Source organism: Symphodus melops (assembly GCF_947650265.1).
Source record: "Symphodus melops genome assembly, chromosome: 10".
In the NCBI taxonomy this organism is placed as follows: domain Eukaryota; kingdom Metazoa; phylum Chordata; class Actinopteri; order Labriformes; family Labridae; genus Symphodus; species Symphodus melops.
The window spans coordinates 13,192,236-13,217,871 of record NC_136700.1 but is presented as its reverse complement, the minus strand read 5'-3'; the positions used below and the strand labels follow the sequence as shown (position 1 = coordinate 13,217,871).

Below are 25,636 nucleotides of genomic sequence, written 5' to 3'. Positions count from 1 at the left end.
TGTAATTTTGTGCAGTGTACAAACAGTTTTATAGGTATCTATTTTATTTAGTAAAAAAAAAAAAGCCCCGTCTTGAATTAGGCCACTACCCATCTAACAACATCCTTGTTCCTCGTCCGTCGATGCCACCGACAGAGAAACAGGGTGTCGGGGTGCGTCGCTCTGTTTGGGCCGTATTAAAAATACTTTGGGCAATGCATGCACACATGAAGTATGGGCGCAAGTTGAGGGGGCACAGAGGGGGAGGGGTTGAGGGCAGATGGAGCACAGAGGGAATGCTACTTTTTAAAATCCTGCTACTTTTTTGAAAATGACCAACCCTGCCGTCAAGAGATTATTTTTTTTACTTGATGGTAGAAAAGGTTGAACGATGAAGATCTCTGCCGGGCATCCGTCTAGCATGACTGCAGACCTTCTGTTTTGTGAGCAGCGTTTGTTCAGGAACATCGGAGTGTTTCCTGGTTGCTGTGAGATATTTGAAATTACTCGGACGATCTCTTATCAAGTTCAGAAAGACGTCTTTAATAACACCTTAAACAAGGTCTCTTAGTTGATGACGGTAACTATGGCTCTTGCCGCTCCAACGCTATAAACTGTAAGTACTGTTTCTGTTCTCCTGCAAAACACATTTTAAAACAAAGCTATACCCATGTAGAATGATGACTGTAATTGTCTTTTTATTATGAGCTGTATTCAGGAGGTGTTTCTCTCGTTTTGCAAAAAGTGTCTAAAGCACGTTTCCACATTTATCAATCTTTAAAATATGCTAGTCTGACCTCCTGATCGAATCCTTATAAAACAATTGTAACTATATAAACTAAGTTTGCCTTAATGGAATAGTAGGCAAAGAAGCAGAGTTAGAACTCTCCATAAACTATTTGCTGTCGTGTATTTCATGATATCAAGCTCTCTGAGTGAAATCTGTCCGCTTCCAGCATCCTGAATAATTCTGTCCCATAAACGAGGAATGCGGTCCCATGAGGTGTGTGAATGATGAGGGTTTTTTTTTTTTTTTTTGAGAATAGAAGAAAAAGAAGTGTGCAGCACAGAGAGAAGGGCAGATGCCGTCCCAAAGTGTACGCTGCTGTCCTAGATCTAAAATAGCCCAGGGCGGCCTGGAGCGGCTCGCTGCTGGAGGCCAGGTCTGATTGTGTGAGAAAGCGTGGGGGGGGGGCTTTCTGATTCCACCACACTGCCTGTGGATATTACAGAAAGATTTCACCTTTGATTCCAGTGTGGATATGGACGTCAGTTCTGATTTTATTACGCGGCTCACTGTCCTTCAGGCCAGTTTTTTTAGTTTGATATAATACTGCAGTTGAGATTTGAACGATGATAAATCCTTAATGACGGTTCTCGAAAGGAAACGAAATGCAAGGCCGCGGAAAGAGATACGGCTTCAATGTTAATGGATCAGTCAGCAGGAACCCAGGCTTAATGTAGCTCTAAACTAGCTGGTTCATTACAAAAAGGTAAAAATCAGATCAGTTGGAACCTTGAATTCAGGTTTTTTTTTCCACATGTAAACAAGTCAATAAGTCGATCAATAACCAATTACGGATGCATTCTTGCTAATAGAATCACAGACTACTCTCAGCTTTAAACTCAATGAACCTGCTGAATTCGAAGCTAAACAATAAAAGGGAAGAAATGAAAATAATTGCTCAATTGACACGTTGAACTGAGTTCTGGTATTCTGAATCAGGATTGTTCTTGTTAGACGCACCACATCACAATCAGCAGTCTTTGTCTGCAGTTTTTTTTTTTTTTCTCTGTTTCCTTTTCATATGACAGGAGTGAAACGCTGCCTTCTCGAGGATTAAAAAAAAAAAAAAGAAAGCTGTTCAGTTCTATTCTCTCCTCCACTGAAGTGTGATGACGCCCACCGGTTTTGATTTGTTGCTTAAAGAGTAGATGCCTGGTGAGGTATTATGTGGGAGGATAGAGTCGGTGTGGGGGTTGTGTTGTATTGTACATGTTCTCCAGGAATGGTAGCTCTCTTTGTGTGTGTGTGTGTTTTATTCTTTCCCAATCTTCCCCTCTGCCTCCTCCTCCCTCCTCCTCATTATTAGCTCTTCTGGTCCCCCTCCAGGCAGCAGGAATCTCCCTTTATGGAGGGAACCAACATTATTGTTTTGAGACACACACATATTTGTATGCACAATTAAATGCGAGGGCTTAACCGTTCAAGGTCTGAATAAAGGCACGACCCGACCGACATCCCACTGAGCTCACACAAAATATTTAAAGTGATACACATCATAGACCAGTGATGCTAGCGAGCTGTACGTTTGTGGCTAGGCCTCGAGGCTACAGCTTACGAGTTCAGCCCAAATAAAGTCTCGCTAATGGAGTTTGAGCTTAACAAAGTCCAGAAAAAATGACTCCGACTAAGCCTGGAAGCTCTCTTTAATAATGTCAGTCAATGCTGAATGGATCCCTGATGTGGATGTGCGTGTGATGGCGAGGGTGCTCCAAGTACACAATCTGTTGTCAGTTTGAAGGCTTGTAGCTGAAACAGGTTTCACAATGATTTGGTCATTTTCCAAGCTAAAAATTTCCTTTTACTAAATGATTGTAAATTCAATGTATTTAGGCTTCAGAAACGTTGATGCAATTAAACGTGAAAGGTAAACCATTTATTGTGTATATAAGATAATATCGACCACTGCATGTGAGGCCTGACGGACATAATTAGCCCTGAAAAAAAAAACAAATAGCAAAGATGGATTTCCGTTTGTTGTAGAGCAGTAATGATAACATGGACAAATCCTAAGTGCTGTCCTCAATTAGATTATGGAAAGGGGCACTTGTAGCCTGTTGTTGGCGGTCTCCATATTGGAAATGCTGTCTTGAGTAATTTTTTTTCTGCTCGACATAAAAACAAGCAAACGGCTGGAGCTAAGGCTGCTCCTCAGTCTCATGACACACAGCGACACTGTGGCCGCCCCTCAGTCAAGTCTGCCATGTGTCTTATTAGAGGCCAGGTCTGAGTTGTAAACAAAAAAATAATCATCCCCATGCAATGCGTGCAATAAAGAGAGAGCTAATTTAATAATTTAAACTTGCAAAAGAAATCGTCTGTGACCTACAAGGTTTCTGCCGTCGTAACTTTGCAGACGCTTCTTGTCTTAGCGCTTGTTATAGAGCAGGGTTTCTTAACCTTTTTGACCTTGGGGCCCAACATTTTCAGGGCAAGGTAGTCTGGGGCCCAATCGAGTGAATGGTTCTGATTTTAAATTTTGCGGTCATTTTTATTTAATAGCTATTTGTGTCACTATGTTGTAATAATGAATACTGTTCTTCATTTGTATGTTTTTTAATCAATATATCAACCTATACAGGCTAATTATGCATAAAACCTTGCACAAGTTAAGATCATTGAATTAATTTTGCTCATATAAAACCATGTTTTAGTGCATGTTTGTCAAATAAGTAACCCAATATAAACTTAGCAACAAAAGCAATAAAATTAGGTGCTCAATGAAGTTAGGTAGATTTGTTGAAATTAAAAAGAGCATTCTGTTTTGTGTAGCGCTGCCCCCGTTGCCGTCATTATTTTTTCATTTTAAGAACCTCTCCATGACGTTTCCATTCAGATTCAGGCCCCGTTTACACGGAGACGCTGTGACAGTAAGACGAAACATTTGGACATGCGCAGTAGTCGAGAACAAACAACAATGGCGGCGGCTATGTGCTTCAGCAGCTATTGGCGTTGTATTGTCTTTTAAAACAGAACCTTGATATGAGACATCGTGTGTCACTGCCGAAAGAGCAACGAATACTTGCGGCAAATAGTTCAACCTTTACCCAAGCACAGGGCGACCATACGCAGCATTTAGATAAGACCTGGGAGAACTAGCAGCTGAGGAGGATGTTGTGGAGGAAGTGGTTGTACTGCTGAGTGTCGCGCGTATCGCGTTGTAAAGTTCCACTACTTCTAACTGATGATACTGCCTCTGGTGGTCGGAGAGTATCCTGCAGGCCAACGATCACTGCCCTTACGGCCCACAGATGCAAACATATTATCCCCTCGTGGCCCTGCAGGTGGCGCTCGCGGCCCTTCGAAGGGCCGCGGCCCCATGGTTAAGAAACCCTGTTATAGAGTCAGCGATGGTGCGACTGCCTCGACCTGCTGGAAGGTGTTTGAGCTTTCTCCAGAGAGGTGAGAACACTGTTTGGTCACCACTGCCAGAGTGAGCAGCAACACTGTGATGGAGAGGTTTTGAGTCCGTCTGTGAAGTCGGGTGTGTTTGTGTCGAAGACCAAAGAAGGATAAAGATGTAAATCAGTGTATCATTTCATGGTATTCATTTGAACTCTAACAGACAAAGAGCGGCCATGAATCTGCAGCTCTTTCACTTTAACACAAGGTTTGTCTTGATACAACATTTTCTAACTTTGATAAGGTTCTATTAAGGATCAATCTCGGGCTAGGATGGAAATTGATTTTATTGATGAATTGCTTCCCTGTACATTTTCAACGTACATTTCAAGATGTGATCAAACGAGGCAACAAGACTCTTAGAAATTGGATAATTATTTTAGAGCATTAATTAATCAATGAAAATACTTTTCCTGATGCAGATTTTAGATTCAACTTTTTTTTTTTTTTGAAGCACCAGTTTCTGATCTTTTTTTCTTTCTTTTTTTAAATGGCTAAAGGTATTTATCTTCTAATGAAGTGAAACTTTGTACTAGTTCATGGGTAAAAAAAGAATTGGCACTGGCAGTTTCCATAACCATTTAATTATTGATTTCTCCATCTCGACTTCAAGCCTCTTAGATGGGGTTTGTTTCCTTTTCACAGTTTAGTAGTAAATTGGAAATCTGATTGGAGGGCGATGGGTTATTCGGAGGATTCTGGGAAATTGGAATTAACTGTGTCCTCTTATAGGCAAACTACTGTCAATTTATCAAGAATGAAATCGCTCAATCCATATAACACATGTCAGGGCGATGAAACAGCGATAATTATTGCGATATTTTACTCAATAGAAATGTAAAAAAAAGTTTGTTAGATTTAAACCTGTAATTACATCATCCAAACACTGGGAAACAGGGGGTGCTAATGCACATTGAGCGCTAGTTGAAACCGACATTAAAGAGAAGAAAAAGACGACGAACAGTCATAAATCTATACTGCGTGTCATTTTCTTCACGGTGAAGCTTTGGCAAGGAATAACGTTCACTCGGATCAGGGATATGGGTCGACGCCGGGGCATGCCGACATTTGGAGCGGAATGGAAACACAGCCGAAGCTAGCGATTGGCGACATTGAAGAAAAAGCAGAGTCTGCTAGCACATAGCGGGAGAAAATGGCATCAACAAGAAAAGCTACGCACCTTCCAAAGTCCAGAGACGGTTTTCTTTTTACACTCCGACAAAAGAGAGTAAAGTGCTCTGTTAACTGTGCTGAAGACACGTCCAGCTAGACACCGAAGGACAGATGTTTGAAGGCCTAAACAGAGGTGAAGCTGTTATCATCGGCCAGCAGCACTGAAGGAATGTACATACATTTATTTATGTTTATTTATTTATATACGTATATTTTCCCCATTTTAAAGGAGTCGATTTTCCTCCTGATCATAATGTCTGCACTTCCTCTTGTTTCAGTTCTACCATAATAATCAGTGTAATGTCGCTCTGCCTCTTCATGGTCAAAGTCCTTCACACTCAAAGATAGTGGTCTCTCCTGTTGCAGCTCTTCTGTCTGTACATTTTTTTTTACAGACGTCTATACAGCGTGAGGTATCCGGGGTGAGCTTAGCCGCCTGCCCAAGTGTTAATGAGCATTTCTCCCCCGTTGCATTCTGATCACAGTTAACAAAAGATACCTTTTCCTCGTCTGATTGCAGTTTTATTTGATGATTAACCGAAATAAAAAAGTGGGTTAAGATTTCGAAAGCCTCCCATCAAATTCCCCCCCCCCCCAAAAAAAAAATTGTACTAAGAAGACAAGAAAATGATAATACCCGAAGGATGACAAACATGGCTGGACAATTGCAAATGAAAGGAAATAAAGAAAAGAAAAAGAAATAACAATACCAAACAAATATTTCTTTCCTGCATTGCAACATACAAGCTGCTGTGTCTTTATGTTTGAGAAGAGAGACGGGGAGAGAAGTAGGTGAACGGGCCGCTCTGTGGAAGAAATCTATAGAACTAAAAGAGAAACGGCCACACGCATCCGTCATAAAAGAGTTAAAAAGAAAACGATGAATGCACCCAGTGTTGAACCACCTTAAGATACTATTCCACATCACAAGGATACAAATGACATGTTCAGTATTAAGTCATAAAAAATGATTTCAAATGTGTACCATGACATCAGTTACAGGAAAGTAAGTTCAGTTTTGTTTTGTTTTCAGCAAATCCACTTTCTTTATTTGGATACAGCTGTGAACTCATGTTTGCATTTTATGTTAATGTTGTTATATTGAATAATTGGCCTGTAGACAAAGAGGAAGGTGATGTGGGGAGATGAACAGAGAGAGGCCGTTAGAGAGGATGACAATCTGGAGGTACAATAGATCAATAAGAAATGTCATTAAAGATGTGTTAAGCAGTAGGTCAATGAATTTAGCTTTTTTTTTTTTGTATAAGCAATGAACCATGTCAACATATCGCCACTCTTTGTTTTTTGTGTGCAGCCTTCATAAGTCTTTCAAAGTAATTCTGCTCTAAAAACAACGAGAGCACCTGTTCTAGTGCGTTTTGCTCTGCATTTGGTGTCTGTAGCTGTGGGACTCGAGTGTTCCTGGACGGAGCTTGAAATATTTTCTTTGCCTCATTTGAAGTGTCACTCGGTGCCTTCTGGCATCATCGCGGTGCAGCGTATGCCAAGAAGTGATGACATAGAAGCTGTAACCCCTCGTAAAGGATGTTGCGAACAGATCCAGAGGCTCAGGATGGAATAGTTGGATTTAAGAAAGAAACAACAACCCCAAATCACACATTAATGTATCTACAGGAAGCAGAAGTGGACAAATAAGTGTTGACGCGTCTGCACACGGTGATCGTGTGGGGGACGTGCTGGGTTACACACTGCTTGCCACAACATATTTCACGCAGCCTGTCACTGGCGTGTCATACGACAAAGTCATGCATAAAATCCAGACAGAACTGGCCCGATCGCTGCTGTCACCCACCAGGCCCCCTTCTCTTTAAGAAAAAAAAAATCAACACACAAGTCAAACTCCATGCAGCTCACACACACACACACACACCTTCTCTCTCTATCTGTTCTGCTCTGTGTTTGTGCAATACTTTTGTGATTCGGGATTATGCGGATCATGCTTAACTCGTGGCTTCGTGCAAGACTCTGCCAAAACGTTGTCCTGTGTCCACTTGTTTTGCTCTCCGTCACCTGCTCGCTCACTGGCTTTTTGTGCTTTTTTTTGTGCATTTGGCTGTTTAAATGTTTGCTTTGCTGCTTGTTTTTTTTCTTTTAGATGTTTTTGTTTCCTCATACTTGAGCTGCACTTTTCTCTTTGATCGTCATCATAAACCCCAAAAATAAATCAAACATGAGCTGAAGAAACCAGCAAGTCTTGTTTTGTACACACACGCAACTGATTTGTTTAAAAGGATTCTATGGGAAGACAGAAGCTTACATAATTTATTGACTAAAGTTTTTTTCTCTTTAGCTGTTTTCATGTGCTTCAGACACAGCAGTTAGCACAAACACTCACTCCAAGCACGCCGTCTTAATCACAGCCCCCCTGCTGCTGTCACTAACCATTTGCTGTTGCACTGGTGCTTGCTTTTTGCTCTTGATTTCTTTATTTCTTCTTTTTTTTTTTTTTTTTTTCTTCTCCCCCTTTTTTTCTTGTGTTCATTGTAATCATGACCTCTCGCTGTTTTAATTTCAGATTTGCATATCCACTTCCACTCCTTCCTCATTTGCATACAGCAAGAATGGCGAGCGGGCATCCCACAGACAAATTCAGTTTCATGTATCAACCAGACACGCACAAGAGGTACGGGGCACGCATGCACACGCACACACACACAAACACACACACACACACACACAAAATATGACATGCCCACATTCTCAATGAGCAGGTAAGTTGAAATAAGAAGGGAACACTCTGTGGTTGTTTTGTTTCCATGATGAGACTGGGGTCGGCTCGGTTTATCGGAGCGGCACTCTGAACAGCTCTTTTAACAGGCATCCTCCCCCAAAACCGTCTCTAGAGTCTCACATTTAAAGAGGACAGTCCGCTTCTGGAAACCAGGCGCGTTACGCTCGCCCGGCCTACGCCAGTGCAGCAGAGAAAATAAGGCAACTTTTTAAGTCTGATGTCTTTACTGCCACACAGGAAGCGTAACCACGTGGCGTTCAGTGAATCTGTGCGTCCTTGTGCTTTCCTGTCAGTATTCCTGCTGGTTTTAAAAACCTGCTGATGCTGAGCCTACTTGACTTATGAGAATCCATTTTTATTCCCGTTGTTGCATGTTGTCAAAATGCCTCGGCTGGATGCCGCCTGAGTTTACGGATTGTGTGTGTGTGTATGCCTGATAATCTTAACCATTTCTTTCCTATTGAAGTGGCTTACCTCTCTTTCCCCTCTGCTTCTCTTCTCTTCCCCCCCCCATCCCCCTCTTTCCACACTGTCTGTTTCTTGTTCTCAGTAAGAACAGGTTAGCATCAGCTATGAATCCAGTCTACAGCCCTGTTCAGCCTGGCACCCCCTATGGAAACCCCAAGAACATGGCCTTTACAGGTAAAATTAACACACACACAAACATATTAAACATGCTCCATACACCTTTTCAAGTGCCTCCAAATTGAAGCGTTATAAGATAATTTTTTTTAAAGATTTATTTTTGGCCTTTATTGATAGAGAGAGGAAGGTGGATAGAGTCGGAAACAGGGAGAGACATGCGGGAGATGGGCCACAGGCCGGACGCGAACCCGGGCCGCCCGCGTGAGGAGCAAAGCCTCGCTATATGGGACGTGCGCGCTGCCGCTGCGCCACCGGCGCCCCAGCGTTTTAAGATTTTTGTGGTTCAGTGGGCACACTTAATGTACAAAGACCGTTACGTCACTGTTAACAATAAATATATAAATGCTCAAGATGTAGCAGAATCTAAAATAAAAACACAAAATCCAAATCTGAGAAACGTGTTCAACAACAAACTGTCGCATTTGCATCAATCATGAAAAGCGAGGGTGGAAGTGCTGATCGTTGGTGCAGCTGTTGGTTTTGTTGTATTTAGTACAAACGTTGCAGTATGTGAAAATGTCATTTGAAGAGCACAGCTATTTGTATGTGATGAGCAACTGCTTGAGGGGGGGAGAAAAAAAAGTAAACTTTTTTTTGGGAAGAAGAGGCAGGGGGTGGAGATTGTTCTTCGGCGTTTTGGCTCAGGAGGAGAGGAGGCAGAGGTAGATACAGACAACACTGAAGAATTGTTTGTTCTTTTGTTCTATGACGCCGCCATAGTTTGTAGGTCATAAAATGAGTTTGACCTTTTTCTTTGGTGAAATCATTTAAATTGTTTACCTTTTAGCTGCTTACTCGTTAAAAAAAAACCCAAGGTCTAACAGGGAGAGGAATGCACACATCTTAACATAACGGCAAATTATTTTTTCACAGCACTCTGAAAATGTGCTTCTTCATTTCACTACAGTAGGTTCCTAAAGTGGTTAACCATAATCAACACGAGTGGACTCATGCAGGAGCCGGGGAAACCTGATCTTATGAGCCACTAAGTCACTACTAAGAGTTTATCCTTGATTGTTAAGTCAAATCTGTTGATGTAAAAGGCTGTGCACACGAGATCTCGTAAGAGTCGCTCAGATGGATAGGAAGCTCAGGGAGCCATCAGCACCAGGTTCAACACGTTCCCATTGAGCTACCAAGGCCTAAATCTATATATTTAACCCTTAACCATATACATATATATATATATATATATATATAACAATGACGTCACGTTCAAACTATCCAGTGATCAGGAAAACAATAACAGCTCTGTTTTAAAATATATCTGCAAATAAATCAGAGACTATTACTTTGACATAAACATTACAACAACAACAACATCACTGCATGAATGCAGGACTGTTGTAAGAGTCGTTATGTACTCAACAACAACCTGTTCTCATCACAGAGTCCTGTTCAGGGAACACTAGTGGGTTTTTTGTTTGCTTACCTGCCTGTTCTTGCATCTGATTGTGGTATTAACACAAGGTGTTGGTGTCCCAAATGAAAAACTAGAAACCCTTAAAAAAGGTCACAGTCTCCTGGATGAAGTGATAAGTAGTGCCACAGCCTCACACTGTGCAGGAACCATTATTCTGATTATAACATCGGTCTTAATGTACATTTTCATCCTCATGGACACATGTTGGAGAAGTTACAGTTTATGTGTGTCTGACAGAAATGGGTCGCACAACTCTAAGGTGTTCAATAATAAAAACATCTACAGCTGCTGAACTATGACTGCACTTGTACATGTGAACACAAACCAGTGACGAAAGGCCTTTCCAGCAAGATTTTTCGATGCAGGATGGAACTCACTTGGTGAAGGTAAAGGAGGTGTGGGAGTCACTGGGAGAGAACAGTGAGATAATGTAGTCTGAAGAGCTCTGGGGTGACGTCATGCTCCCGCAGAGGAAGCAGAGCGTCAGCGTGAACCTTGGCCACGACCTTAAGATGTAATCGTCGACAACATAAGCACATTCGTTCAGTGCAGCGATTTAACAGCAGGTTGTTTTTCCAGCTTCTCTTCTCTGCAAGGGGGGAGGGAAAAAAAAGCATAAATAATGTACTAACTTCCGAGTTCAGTTTATTTAAGGAGGATATTTCATGCAGTAAAGAGAGGGAGCTGGCGATTTTACTCCAATGAGGTTCACATTTGCATTAAAACTAGACGACAGTTAATGGACAAAAGTTTCTCACAGATAATCCCAGACTTATTTTTCTTAGCACTCCCATTTGATGTTTCTCTTGATGTCAAAACATTTCACTCCGTCTCAATTAAATGACCAAGTTATCCAGAGAAATGAGTTCTCTCGTGCACAAATTCACCTGGGAGTTGTTCCGCCCCCTTATAAAAGTGAAGTGAGCCCTTACATGTCAGTAGTGCACATTTAGTCAATGTTCAGAAACAGCTGCTGCACTTTGTGTATTTGAGTCTAGACGTGTTCCTCAGTTTGACCCAAAGAGTCCCTCGAACTAAATAAGATCCTGTCGCTGCAGTTTGTTGTCTCTACACTGATGAACAGTGAGCCTGTCAAATGCGACTGACAAGCGAATGTTCTTCATGTCGGCCTGTTAAGATGTCTCATTTATGGTGCAGAAAAGTCAACTTAAACACCAAAGATCAGCGAGCATGTCCCTGAGGACTCTTCATCCATGCAGCCGACGACGTTTGTTAGCAAGTGTGTCCAAGGTGTAACGACGATATGAGAGTCTGTCCGTGCGTGAGGAGGAGTCTTCACCGTCACTCGTCACAGCTTCAGCGCATTTCGACAGTCCGGAAATTCGACAGAAATTCCGTGTCAGACTTTCGAGCCATGCGCTGCCGCAGCTCTTGATTGTGAACCCACCTCAAATAAACCAGACTCCACGTTACACACGAGTCTGAAACAAGTCTGACATGTTTAATTTATCAGTTTCATTCAACAACAAAAAAACAAACTCAATTAAGGTAGCAAGTTTGTATTTTATAAATCCCTCCATGTTAACCGACTGTTAAGAGTTCTCAATTAAATCAACTTTTGATCTTTTTTTAATGTTGAGTTCAAGATGGACTCCAGGAAGAGTAGCTGCTGCATCCAGCAGCCAATGAGATCTGAATAAAGGAACGACGTACTCTAAAGCACATTGTGTAACTAAGAGGTTTTTTTTTTTTTATGTACCCAACCAAGTTTCTCTACATACATTCTAATGAAAACACTATTAAAAATACACAAGTGTTACAGCACTCTGCTTCACATGTTTGTGGCTCATACAGCATCCAAAGCTACATATAGCAAAGGTGCACAGCCACAGAACATTGTGTGACATCAACAGCCAATAATAGCAGCAGTGAGAGCTTCGTTCTCCTCTTCACCCCGCTCCGTCGAGCTCGCACCTTTTAGCACTGAAAGCTCTCCCTCGGGTCACAATCTACCTTATTTGTATGCATGTATAATGGATGACGCGCTCGACTGTGTGGCGTGTGTGTGCGCGCCCCTCCCCACACGTGGCCGCATGCGTCGCTAATGTTTCTGGATTTATCTCCTCCTACACCATATTGGCGGGTGAGTGTCGTCTGTATGTAAGACACATTCAGCCGACTGTGTTATTGGCCAAAACACTTTTTTTTTTTCTTCTTCTTTTTTTAATGAGCGCCATCTGTGTACTTCCTGCTCCAAACCAAATACTGCCCTACCTGTGTGTGTGTGTCTCTGTCTCTCCGTCCAGCACCTATTTCAGACATTTTTTTCCCCCTCTCTCCTCTGTGATTTCTTGCAGGCTATCCAGGAGGGTATCCTGCCACGGCTCCCACCTACACACCCAACCTCTATCAAACAGGCAGTCCTGGGTATCCACCAGGTGAGCCCCGACACACAGACGCACACAGACACACCAACACAAAACAGACTGTCTGCATGACTGTTGTGACGTTTCACCAGGTTCCTGTGAGAAAGCATTTGTAAGAGTTCATTAATGGCATGTTAGAGAGAGTCGAGGCTCAGTTGCAGTTTGATTCAAAGACGTTTTACTGGTGTATGCAAGTGAGTTAAAATATACAACCTTTTTTTTCCCTCTTGATTCTTTTATTGCTCTTTACTTGAGTAGATATTTTTTCTTATTTTTGCACAGTCGCACAAAAGAAATAAACGGTTTAAACCTCCGAAAAGTGTCAAGCAGTAAAAACCAATGTGATGTCACACGTGAAACTGCTCGATACATAGCATCACCATTAAATCAGAACTTTAACAACTTTCATGCGTCAACAAAATGACAAAAAAACAAACGACCTCATCTCTGCAAACCTGGCTTAGTGAGGATTGCCACAGATGGGATTAAGGAACGAAAACATTCAAACTGTTAGTTTCAAATTTTCCAATTTGGTAAAGTTCAGACTGAAGCTGATGCCGATGTAACAACAGATCGATGTTATTGTCTGAGCCGACAGCGACGTAAAACAAAAAACTCAAAGTGTAGTACGGACATTAAAAGAGGACTTTTAAAAGCTGCAGCTTCTAAAAACGAGGGTCTATTAGACTTTGTTCAGGATAGACGAAAAATATTAAACAGCTGCTTAGGACTCGAACCTTGTCGTGAACCAGCTATTACATGAATACACTTCTTGTTAATGCTTAAACATGGCGTCCGATTTGAAGTAATCGTAAAGCTGTATCGAAGTGTTTGGAGGTCGCAGAGATGGGATGAGAGGCGAGAGGCCTGGATTAGTGATCTTAGGCGTAAAGGCATCGATGGTGGAGGAATGGGAAGCCAGCCAGTAACAGCTGCCAGTGGCCTTATTGCAGCAACTCAGCTGGGGTTCACAGTCTGCTCCCTGCAGCAGATGGGGATAACAGTTGTCTCACTTCCTCCCAGATATGGCGTTTCTCTATAGATGTAGTTCAGTGTGGCAGGGTCTTGAACCCTTCAACAGTCCAGTTTGATCTCACTCAGGCTCGTTTCCTTTGGACAGGAATCCCGCCTGTAAGAGGTAATCCAGGAACATTGAGACGAACCGAGTGCTTCTGAACCAAACTGTGAATGTTTTTGAAATGTGGGAGCACAAAACAAATGCTCGTCCTGTTCTTTTGTTTTTCTCAATTTAATCTTATGATTGTTGGAGTTCAGCTAAATGAGTTTGAGCTTAAAATCTTCTTCTTTTTTTCCTCCATAACATAATTCATTTTTTATGCATGAAACAAGGAATAGGACACAGTTGCAAAACACAAAGGAGAAGGCTTTACTTTGTCAGACTCAATATTGAGGAAAAAAAACGAGATGTGAGAACAAGATCAAACGTTATCAAAAATCGTGCCATTGTTGAACTTCCCTTCGGGGTAAAAAAAAGAAATCAAGATGGGAAAAAAAGACGTGACGTTACTGTGCAGTCAGTCAGTTAGATATGATATCAGTAGGAGTGTTCAGTCATGCAGTTTAGTTACAGACTTTAGATGACTTAGAGGTGGTTCCAAATGAAAAAGAAAATGTGGAGGGGAAAAATAAAAGGAGTCCTTTTTGTCCAGATTGTTTGTGTATTATTAGCTAACGTCTAAAAAAAAAATGCTTACTAGCTGCTAATTGTGGCAGCATTACCACCTTATTACCTTAACAAACTTGAGCTATTGTCATGTGAAACAACACTGTATTGTTACTGGTATTGTTTCCTACTCTTCAGAATGTTAAGTATCTTACCAAGGCATGGTGGGTTTGTTGATTTCATCTGTGCTGCCTTTGAAGCCCGTCTCCTTTTGTCCCCTCCCCCAGCTTGGTTTTGTCTTTTGGAAGAGTCAAACAAAATATCAGGTACGCTTTGGCAAAGCCCTCCCAGCTTTGTTACAACAAAAGACCTGAACCTAATTACTGAGGCTGTTGTTCATATCTGCAGTGTGATTGTCCGTCCGCCGATTTCTTTCTTTGCATTCTCTGCTGCTTAATGTATGTTGAAATGGCGCTCTTTAGATTTTCGTGTCGACCTCGGCACAAGGCAGCTGCGGTCTGATTTTTAGAAACGTATCTTTGGTCAATGTCATTATTTTCACAAGATCATAGAATAGGCAAACAGTTTTCTATCAGGAGGGCTTTTTGTGTAAATGTTCACACACCATTGTGCTCTAATGCTCTGCATCCATGTTGGAGTGAAGAACGTGTGTGAGAGTATGCGCGCACACACTTTTTTTTTTTTTTTTAGACACCCAAACGGCCGCTCCAGCATCTCTTTGTTCCCCTTGTCCTTGTGTGAGAGAAGCGCTTTCATAAGCTCAGCTGCAGCAACTAGCTTGTAGCATGTTTGACCTTCAGGCTCCTCCAAGTGGCCGCTTAGTGGCACTGCACCCCCACAGAGCAGCAGACATTCATCAGCGATCTCAACCAGATGCCTTCACTGTTCGTAAACCTCCTGCTTTATACGCTTTTTTTTTTTCTTCGATGGCGTGTCAGTTTAACATTGGCCACACTGAAATGCTGCATGAAGAGTTTATTTATTTGACACTGAAGTAGGTATGCTGCACAAGTGTATCTGGTACAAAAATGGGGGAATATGCTGAATACAGCTACTCTGTGAAGCAGTAAATGAATCAGAATTGCGAACCTCAAAGACCACTGTTAAACTGGCTTGATGTTTCTCAGACACCCTAACCCTTGGTTGGATTGTTTTGACTGGAGCCCTTTTAAAAAAAAAAAAAGCAAGAACAAAAAGGACGGCACCAGTCCCCCATCTGGTGGATTTAGTAGGAAATGCAAAAAAAAAAAAAAAAGAGAGAGAGAGACAGTAAAATGGGGCAGCAACTATTGAACTTTTGTTTGAAATGTTTAATGAAAATGTAAGAGGCAGGAAATTTGCACAGAGGAAGAGTAGAAATGAATGACACGTGCAGGACAGGAATATTAGAGCGTTGGGCCAAATGTCCTCAAACGTTCAGCACACAGACTTAAGGAGCAGGGCGAGACGGCACGCCTTTCTTAATCGACAACAGGACGTGGGTTAGAAATGGGAACTGAAAAGGAACAAGTTGGAAAATCTGCTGAAGAATCTGAAAGACTGGAAGAAGCAAACGATTCAGGTTTTAGAACGAACAGGGAAAAGTGTTGATAAATTCAAACTCGTGTAGTTTGTAAAGAAATATCTCGGGGTAATCTAAGAACGTACAGCAGAAGACATTTAAAAACAGAACAACTACGATTGGGCAACACATTGGGAGGTGATGGATACAACAATGAATACTACACATTGAAAAATGTGTTACTCTTTGACGGGTCATTTCAGACTGTGACACGGGCAGCGACATGAAATGTATCATTAATAACAGAAAGTAAAGTCTCGACACTCCTCATACAGACCGATATCACTATGATCTATCACTGTGATTAATGCAGATTTATTCTCAGTGAGTTTTCAAAGAAGATCAGACTGACTCTAAATCTAATACACCATGTACAATGACACACATCTTTGACCCCTGACTACACAGGGAACACTTCACAGTCCAGTACTTACCTCAGGCTTGGGTTCTCCATTCAGTGCAAGTTCAGAAAACCGCAACAAACAGTCCAGGATGTTTTTTGTTTTTTTTGTCCGAGTTTGGTTACAAACCCGACAGGCGTTCAAGCTACAGTTTGTTTTCACGATGTGTTATTAAGTAAAAGTACCTGTGATAGCTGGGAAACAAAAGTAGAGCAATAAAGAAATGGCTGACATCTCCTGATATTATAAATGTAAAAACACCACCATAGACTAAATCAATTTAGGAGCGATGCATCTGTTGTTAGTGAACCGTTTATTTTCTCAGTGCTCGTGTAGCCTGTTATAGGAGCACAGACTCGCTTCGTGCTTTCAATACTCATTGAAGTCTAGGGCTGAGCAACCAACCCAGTTTCAATTTCAGTTACGACGTCGCCTTCCCGCGGTCATGACAAGAAGACAAAGGGAGATTAAAACGTTCGGATGCCGCATTCTGGTTTTGTCGCATGTGGGCGGCGTGTCGAAGTGTTTATTTTGGCCACAAGATCACCTCAACCTCACAGACGCATAACAGTCATTTATCATATCCCATGTGTTTTCCTTTACTGCTCGCTCAAAGTGTTCACGCACACACGGATTTTTAAGAGTTAGCATGGCCGACAGTGATGAAGGACGTTAAAGGGATTGTTCGAGTGCCAAGAGAGCAGGAGACAAGGAGAGCAGACAAGGGAGGAGGAGGAGGAGTTCATATAGTCACAGTCGGTCTTTTTTTTTTTTTTTTTCAAGGTACAAAACAGTTGATTTAGTGACACCTACAAGAGACTGCACGGACACACTGCTTTTCTTTTTGTTGCACTATACAAAATAAAGACAGTAAAAAATAGTTTGAGATCCCCGATGAAACAAAGTTAAACAATGACATTACCAAAGAGAAACGAGAAACAACGCTGTCAAAGAATTGTGAATCCGATATCAACATTTTGGAAAAAATAACCTGACACAGCCCCAGAGATCAAAATAACTTATTACCCGTTTACCCTTGTGCCAACAAATCTGTAAGAGACTTAAGAGTATCAAAAGTCCTCAGTGACTGTAGTGCTTGTGTTGATATCTTATGTTTCACTAAATCCTCCCTTTTTCCGACTATTTTTAGGATATACCTCAGCAGGCACCCCATACAAAGTGCCCCCCACCCAGTCCAATGGAGCACCCCCTCCTTACACCCCGACCCCCACCCCATACCCAACAGCCATGTACCCCATCCGCAGTGCCTACCCTCAGCAGAACTTATACACACAGGTAAGTAGAGACACAACAGTGTTGATCACGCGTCACACCGTATCTCTGCTGAATCAATAGTTCCAGTGCAGCAAACAAATGATGTAAGAGTTAACATTTTAGCATAAAGCTCATTTCAAGGAGCTCGCAGAGACTTCTACGGGGTTTTTTCCCTTCGCATCACCTGTTCTCTCTTCTCGTGGTCGGGATAGAGCTTTGGTGCAGAGCCTGTTCTGTGTTCAAGTGATGACAGAAATGTCAAATTCTATGAATCAAACTCAGTGATTATTTTTTTATTTTTTTTCTCGCTCTCTTGATATGATCTGTTCCTAAGACTGACTCAACAGTCACAATGACATCCTGTCGAACAACTCTCCAAAAACAGCTATGACATAAAAGCTCTTTCTCTGATGTGAGTCATCATCATCATCACTGCTTTAAAAAAAAAAAACGGCCTGCTGATTGGGCAGAAAGGATTTTGATGTCTTGGACTGCGTTGCCATACTTCTTTTTCCGATTTTTTTTTTTTTTAATGAAGTCAAAGCTGCAGCTTCACGTGTCGTCCTCTTGTGTCCGCCTCGAACAGGGAGCGTACTACACCCAGCCCGTGTATGCGGCTCAGCCACATGTGATCCATCACACCACGGTGGTGCAGCCTAACAGCATCCCCTCCACGGCCCTTTACCCAGCCCCTGTCCCCGTACAAGCTCCCCGCAACAATGGCATGGCTGCTATGGGGATGGTAGCCGGGACAACCATGGCCATGAGTGCAGGTAGGACTAGAATAACGGCTGCACTTTTCAGATTTATGTTGGAGGTAGTTCTTTACACTTCGACCGACAGCTTTCTTTATCTTACCAACCGAATGTGTGATTCTGTTGTGTTAATTGTCTTTTGTTTTGATTTCCATAATTCCTAGACTTAATGAGGTTTCAGGTTCTTATCTGTAGCTCATCAAGCAGTGATTTAAAAGGACAGACAAAGCACTTCTATCTGTTCAGCAGATGGATTCAAAAGGGACTGCAGCTCATTAATTGTGTTGTTAACTTCCTTCAGGGACCCTGCTGACAACGCCCCAGCACCCCCAGATTGGAGGTCACCCAGTTACTGTGCCAACCTACAGGCCCCAAGGGACACCTGGGTACAGCTACGTACCGCCTCACTGGTAGAGCCCACCCATCATGTAAGTGTCGGGCGCTTCTCTTTTTGAGATGCTCCTAACCACCCCAATTTTCTCTCCATCTGTTTCCTCTGCCTGCCCATCTCCCCCCCCCCCCCACCTCCTCACCACCACCCCTCCCCTATTTCATTCCCCTTTTGTTTTGTTTTTTTGTTCCTCTGTCGTCTCTCGGTTTAGAACAAACTGTGCCGTCTCGCATTTCTTCTCCTCTGAGGCCCAGAAAAGTCTCGTCTTAAATCAATCACCAATGTGTACCTCTACTCTTCTTTCCCACCAGATCTGGAGTCCACCATCGTATGCAACTGCTCAAATCTTACACGGGCTCCCACTGGTAACCATGGGAACTCGGCACCTGTCTGCAAGAACAAACTAAAGTGCAACAGCCACTTTACTATTATTATTATGCGACTTTCTCTACCTTTTTTTTTTTTTTTTTAAATGGCTGCTTTTATTTTTATTTTTTTACTCTATTCATTTGCCAACCAGTCATTACCTTATTTTGTAACTTTTTTTTTTTGTTAACATTTTATTTCCTCACTTTACTTTGCTCCGTCTATCATTGGAACTCCAGAAGGACTCTTGACCAATCACAGGTGTCAGTTGCCTCCTGTTTCTGTGTTGTGCTGGTGTGTGTGGTCCTCCCTGCTGCTGCTCAGTTGGCTGGAAAATATTCGGGCACTTATTCCCTCGTTATCATCTCCATCATTCTCTACAAAGACTATTTGACTTATGCTGCCAAATTTTCTTACAACTAGTTATCAGCACAGGGTTCTAACATCCTAAGGAGTTATTTAATTTCCTTTTGATAATCTGTCTTCTTACCAAACCTTTAATTTTCATACCTTTTCTCCTCTTTTATTTCTCTCAACTACTATGTTTTAATTTCCAGTTTAAACTTGGCCGTCTTCCAGCGCGTTAGCTGTCCGTCAGGCAGCAGTCAGTCAGTCATGCCTGTGTCGTCTCCATACGAGTGCTAAATTGCTCTGAGCAGAGCACTTACTGACCGTTACCCATCCTACTGTGTCCCAGTGTTTCCACATTAGCATCGTAGCTACTACACACTAAGAAAACACCACCTACTTCATGCTACATACTATGCAGGCTAGTATGTTGTGACACTATCAAAATCGTAATCTTAGCGTAGGTCAAAAGGTGAACAAAATATGTGCAAGTATTTATAATGACTAGTTGGACGTGTGCACCACCTCACATACACACACAACCACACGCGCGCGCACACGCAGGCTCCTGTGGTGTGGCGGGAAACATCGTTTAGTGGCACTTACTGAACCAAACTTCCAGTTATGTTGTTACTGATCAACACACACGCACACACACGGATTTGTAAGGGTTAGCATGGCAGACAGTGAAGAAGGACTTTAAAGGGATTGTTCGAGCGCTAAGAGAGCAGAGCAGGAGACAAGGAGAGCAGGCTAGGGAGGAGGAGAAGGAGTTCATATAATCACAACAGTCACTCTTTTTTTATTTTTCAAGGTACAAAACAGTTGATTTAGCGACACCTGCAAGAGTCTGCACGGACACACTGCTTTTCTTTTTTTGTTGCACTATATGTATTGTACATTGATTTTTCACTTATGTGATTATATCATCTCCTCCTTCTCCTTTCTTTCTCAATATAACCAAGCACTCCCAGACTCTTAAGTAAACACTTAATGATGCACCAGTCAATAAATGTGTTGATAGATGAATAGGATTCAATCCGCTTGTCCATTCCACTACGCTGTGGGTGCTGAAAAGAGCAAACCATTGATGTGGCTGCTGAGTCCAGTCAGAGGCTGTGATGTTTCTACAGCAGGTCCATGTCATGTTAAAGTCAAAAGTGTCACTTTTGGGGTAGTCCCATTTGAATTGAAAAGCTGAAACACGAGCTCTAATTATCAAGCTGTGAAAGTATTCTGATATATTTTCAAAAGTAATGAACCGAGACGACAGAGTGTCATTCTCTCTCTTCGTTTTAAACCGGTTCAGTTCGGTTTGGGCAGAGGACGAGTTTAAGCTCGACCTCTAGTATCTAAAAGGAGAAGGATCCACTGCTTTATTCTTCAAACATCACAGAATTTACACATATCTGCTTTTACTGACTGCATTCAAACATGATCTGCATTTATAGAGGAAAAAAAAAGACATCCAGCATAATCCTCCATCAAATGACAACTGTCTTCAGAGGAGGAGAATATTCAAGCCAACGAGACATGGACCATAAAAAGCCATTTTCTGTTGCCTCTTTATGCTTACATGTTTAAAAAAAAAAAAAAAAAAGAAGAAAAAAATAAGGCATTTATGAACATGCAAATGGCTTTCACAGCCACAGTGTGAAGATACTTCATACACTGTGTAGTGGTGGTGGGGTTTAATAATTAGGTGAGGCCTGTGGTATTTTTTCAGGAGTTACAAAAAAAAAAAAAGACTTCAAGAATCTGTAGAGGACAGATCAGTATAACAAAAAGCATTTACCGCGCAGGTATGTAGATGACGTGGTTTGATATTGCAATAAAATAATAAGAGGGAATGCCTCCCACTGTTAACATACAGTAATTATTTTATCAGCGTTTTGACTTCGTTTTAAAAAAAAAAAAAAAGTATTGTAATCTCTTAAGTATGGATTACAGGCTCTGTACGCAGCCTCCACTCAATAATTATTATACATACTGCTAAGAAGACTAGAACATATCAAGAATTTGGGTATTGAATAACCTTGTGAGGAACTATTGCACAACATAGACAAAAAAAAAACAACAACTTGGTGACTATAAGTTAATGCTAAGTAACAGGTACCTAGGCTTTGTAGTGCTGGTGGGAGGAAGAAGCAATTTATATTGTAATTAAGAATAAAACAATAAGGTCGAGTGTTTGAGGTATTCTTAGTCCAGATGTTTGTACACTAGTAGGTCAATTCTCAAGAGAATATGACGGCATGCTGCTGTCGGACGAAAACCATCCATCTTTGAGCTCATTTTTTAAACCTATCCCTGTATTTTAGAAGTTGGAAGGATCTTGTCCATTCAGATTTTAAAAGGGGGGAAGACGCAAAATGGCAGAAGCAGTTTTCTTGCGACAGCAGCAGTGTCATTTGTCATTAGGATTTATTTAACCAACCACTACTTCTTTCAGTATTGTTTCCCCCTGTCCTTTCCTCTGGTCAAATACGCATAATGGGTATGCATAATATTCAGGTGTATTACACTATAGCATTGGATCTCTTAAGTAAGAAAAAAAAAAAAAAGAAAAAAAAAGATGCAGTATATTTATACAGCAAGTGGTACAGTAATGTATTTCTAGCTAAGCATGGTTGCATCAGTGTGGCAGCTACTGTTTGTGCTTTTAATATTTTCTTTGACCTTCTCTGCGCCTCTGTCCTCTATTCGTGTCACTGACAGAGAATTTACCAAGTCTTGGAAAGAAGTACAAGATTTGTGCAAATTCTCTTCACCAAATTCCCACTTATTTTTTTTAATTTTTTTGTTGTTGCCTGAGTTTAAAGATATCGAGGAAACGGAGGATGAATAACAAAACTGAAATTGGATAGCTTTTTCTTTTGTTTGTTTGTTTGACTGAAAAAAGGTTCCCGTGCTATATTCGGAGCCATCTTTTGCGGTCCATTCCTTTTCTGTAGGTGTCATTGAAAGATGTCCTAAAAACCGTCAGCCTCCACATCCTTTTATTCTGTGCCATATTTCACCAACAGCAGTTTGATAAATCTGACGTTTATTCTCCTAAGTAACTGGTGAATTCTGAGTCCTTGTTACGTCTAGCTTCCTGTGATTCTGTGTTTTCCTATTGCTGTCCTATTTCTTACTTTGTTGTTGGTGCATATTGCCTGTCTGTTTGTATCTTTCTTACTGTATCCTCCGTCTTTCTCCTATTTTTAAACTTCCCCTCAGAGGCCATTTCGCGTCTCCCATTACCAATCGAAACATTTTAATTTGAAGTCTTGCGATGACGCAAGACGATGCATATCCACGTTCATCCTTTTCTGTTTCCTATCCTTTGGCCTTTTGTTGCTTTCATTCCAACCTTTGCAAACCCGCCTCACCACCCTGAGAACGAAGCCAGTTGGTGGGAGTAATGTATAAAACGTACTTTTTCCCCCATTCATGGAAACCCTGAAGCCTTTTGAACACTAGATGTCCCCAGTGAGCTTCACTGAGGTTTCATGTGAGCCAGAATGATAAATTCATAGTCTGGCCATGTCTCTTTCTATTTGAGAATCGTAATAGGGTGTCAGATTTCGAGCACTGACATGTTTTAGATGGGTTGTCTTTTCAAATTGTCTGATTTCGGGACATTTTCGACAAACACAAAAATGTGTTCAAAAAAGGACTTTGGTCATTTCGCGAGAAGCATTAACAAGAGGGAACTTCTCTCCCAGCCGAGGACCAATGCTCTTACAAACTATAAAAACGTGTGGTCAGTAAGGAGGCAGAACCACTGAGATATGAGGATTGTGTGAGAAAACACTCCTCTGTTTTTCCAGTGCGGTGAAACAGCTTCCTCACTTCACATTCCTCGCCTCTCATTCATTTCAATTTGCACTTAAAATCGGTGTGTTTGGATGGGTTAATGCAAAGCCATCTTAATCATGGGTCTTATATCATCGTTTTCATTTACCATCGTTCTATCCTCTGTGACATTTGAAGGATGGTTATTTTAATGAGCATCACTCTTGTCATTTCTTTGACGCTGTTTTTTAAATGTTTTCACTTAATCAGTGAAAAGCAACCAGAACCATTCATCACTCCTCCCTTCTCACGTTCCATCTTTCCACTTCCTGTTTTGCCTTGCAGTTACAAAGTCTTACTTTTTTTTTTTTTCCACGAGTATAAATGAAAACACTACTATCCCAGTGAATAGTAGGCTCTTAAATGTCTTCGATGTTCTGCTGCAGCTTTTTCATTTCAATTTGTCAGATATCTCTTTGTTTAATTTGACACTAAATGTGATGCAAAAAGTGGAAATTCCTTGTCTTCCAAAAAAAGCATACTCGTATCCCAATCCCTCCCCCCTGTGGATCGAGTATTCGGAACAACCCCAATCCTTTGGAAGTTTTAGTTTGGTACCCAGTTTGCACATGCTATGGTATATCTGTTACCGTAAGGTTGTGTTTGAAACAGAAGCCCAACGTCTGTTCAGCGTTGAGAGAAGTGAATTGTATGTTAGCTATTTGGTCCAGAGTGAAGGACCAGCGTCAGGCTTGTGATATGAAGTGTAAATCTGTTTTTAATTTAGTTTTTTCTTTTTTTTCTTTTTTTTTTTTTTCCCATGTTTTTTTTTTTTCTTTTGTTGTTGTTGAGGGTTTTTTTTAAAGATCAGTTAGTGATCTTAGTACTATAACTAAGCCAAGTTTGTAATTGTATATTTACTGTAAAATGTAGAACATTGAATAACTATTAAAATTTTCCTATAAAAGGAAGACTGCCTCGTTGTCTCCTTTCTGATCCTGAAGTGTCCCTCGGAGTGTGAATGGATGTCCGTGGAAAGGTTAAACTGAGATTTGTTTCTGCATGTTTGATACAACTCGGTCTGAACTCAAATCACGGGACACTTTATAAGAGGAAAGAAAAGACAACAATGCTCTTGGTAATTGAACAAATTAGTTAGGACAGGGATCCCCAAACTTTACTACCTGTAAAAGTTTATTAAAAGTTTCTCTTTTAATCCCTTGACACAGTTTTTTAGCACGTAAGACCAGATAGATCTTGTTTAGCCATCACCTGGGATGAGACAAAGAGACAAAGAGAAATGGGACAGGGAACAACAAAAGGCACGCTTGATCAGACAATTACAGTTATCCTCAAAAGCTGCGATGCCTAAATGGAAACATTTTATTTAAAGAAAAAAACTCTAAAACCTTCGAGAGGGTCAAATGAGGATGTTAGTGTTCGTAGTCTTAAGGAGTAAATGAAATGATAAGGAAACTTGTAAAGCCTGTAACAAGGTAAGAGTTAAACTGTGGGTCATCAAATTAAAATAAAACAATCTTTATTACTGGCATACATTTTTTTTTTTTTTTTTGCTTTGTAAAAATTGTTTTCCCCCTTAAATGACATCTCACTGTTGCAGTCTTTGTCCTGGTTGACATGAGGACACGGGCTTTGACAGTTTCTGTGCTTTCAAATAGAAGAACCAAAAAGCAGAGTTTCCTGTGGCGGCAGAAATAAACGAACAAAACGTACTCTTTCACTTCTCTCTGGATCAGCCTCCAGACATCCTTGTAAGTTGTGAAATGCCAACATCCACTGCAAAACATGCACGCAATGCTTAACAAACACTGACACACACCTCTGTAGTGCACAATGCTTCACCACACACACACGCACACAGCTTTAACCTCTGCAGAAATGTACATGAGCTGATTGTAGATACAATACATGTGGAAAATTGAGGACGTTGCAGTTATCAGATGTACTATGACGACAGATTAAAGGATCACATTTGGATAAGAGCTGGTCAGAAGCTGAAAAAATAAAGCCGTATTCTGTTATTTTGCCTGTTTTATTCTTATAGAAGCTGAATTATATCAGCTCATTTACACTCTTTACAGTAGCCTTTGTAGATGTGATTTTTATCACTTGCTTATCGGTGAGTCCCTGATTTTTTTTTTTTCTTGTCTTGCTTCCTCCTTACACTCTCATTGTTTAAAGTTGCACAAAAACACAGACTTAATTACAAGAGCTATCATCTAAACAACAATGAGGTCAAACAATGCGGCCATCAAAGGTTTTGTCACACTTCTGAAAGAGATCGTGCTAAGAAATTCAAAAATCTAAAACTGAAGAGGACTTTATTGCTGCAAGAAACTCTTGTGAAAAAAGTGTTGAGACGTTGACAGTGTTACCTACTCTAAATGTTCTCTTGTTACTTGATGTGTTATAGTCATATTTCCATGTTTTCGGTAGCTCAATATTTGTACCTGTGTCTTCTATATGTCTCAAGGTTAATCTGCTTCTCAAAAAAATGTCCCCTCTGGGACAAGAAAGTAGAGGTTGCTCATTAAGTGGGAGTATAAAT

The 25,636-nt window shown here is 41.1% G+C and overlaps 1 protein-coding gene across 3 annotated transcripts in view; it reads left to right on the top strand.

The window, feature by feature from the left end:
* Positions 1-24,038, top strand: part of fam168a (family with sequence similarity 168 member A) — a 30,084-nt gene extending 6,046 nt beyond the window's left edge. The window contains exons 2-9 of one of the 3 annotated variants that reach the window (XM_079354193.1): positions 7,875-7,982; positions 8,641-8,732; positions 12,477-12,557; positions 14,457-14,495; positions 17,303-17,448; positions 18,014-18,200; positions 18,484-18,610; positions 18,885-24,038. In XM_079354193.1, coding sequence (XP_079210319.1) covers positions 7,921-7,982; positions 8,641-8,732; positions 12,477-12,557; positions 14,457-14,495; positions 17,303-17,448; positions 18,014-18,200; positions 18,484-18,596 — 720 coding nt within the window. In that variant the 5' untranslated portion in view covers positions 7,875-7,920 and the 3' untranslated portion in view covers positions 18,597-18,610; positions 18,885-24,038. The remainder of the gene's footprint in view (positions 1-7,874; positions 7,983-8,640; positions 8,733-12,476; positions 12,558-14,456; positions 14,496-17,302; positions 17,449-18,013; positions 18,201-18,483; positions 18,611-18,884) is intronic. The other 2 variants (XM_079354195.1, XM_079354194.1) reach the window with 2 other exon arrangements.
* Positions 24,039-25,636: the final 1,598 nt, after the last annotated feature.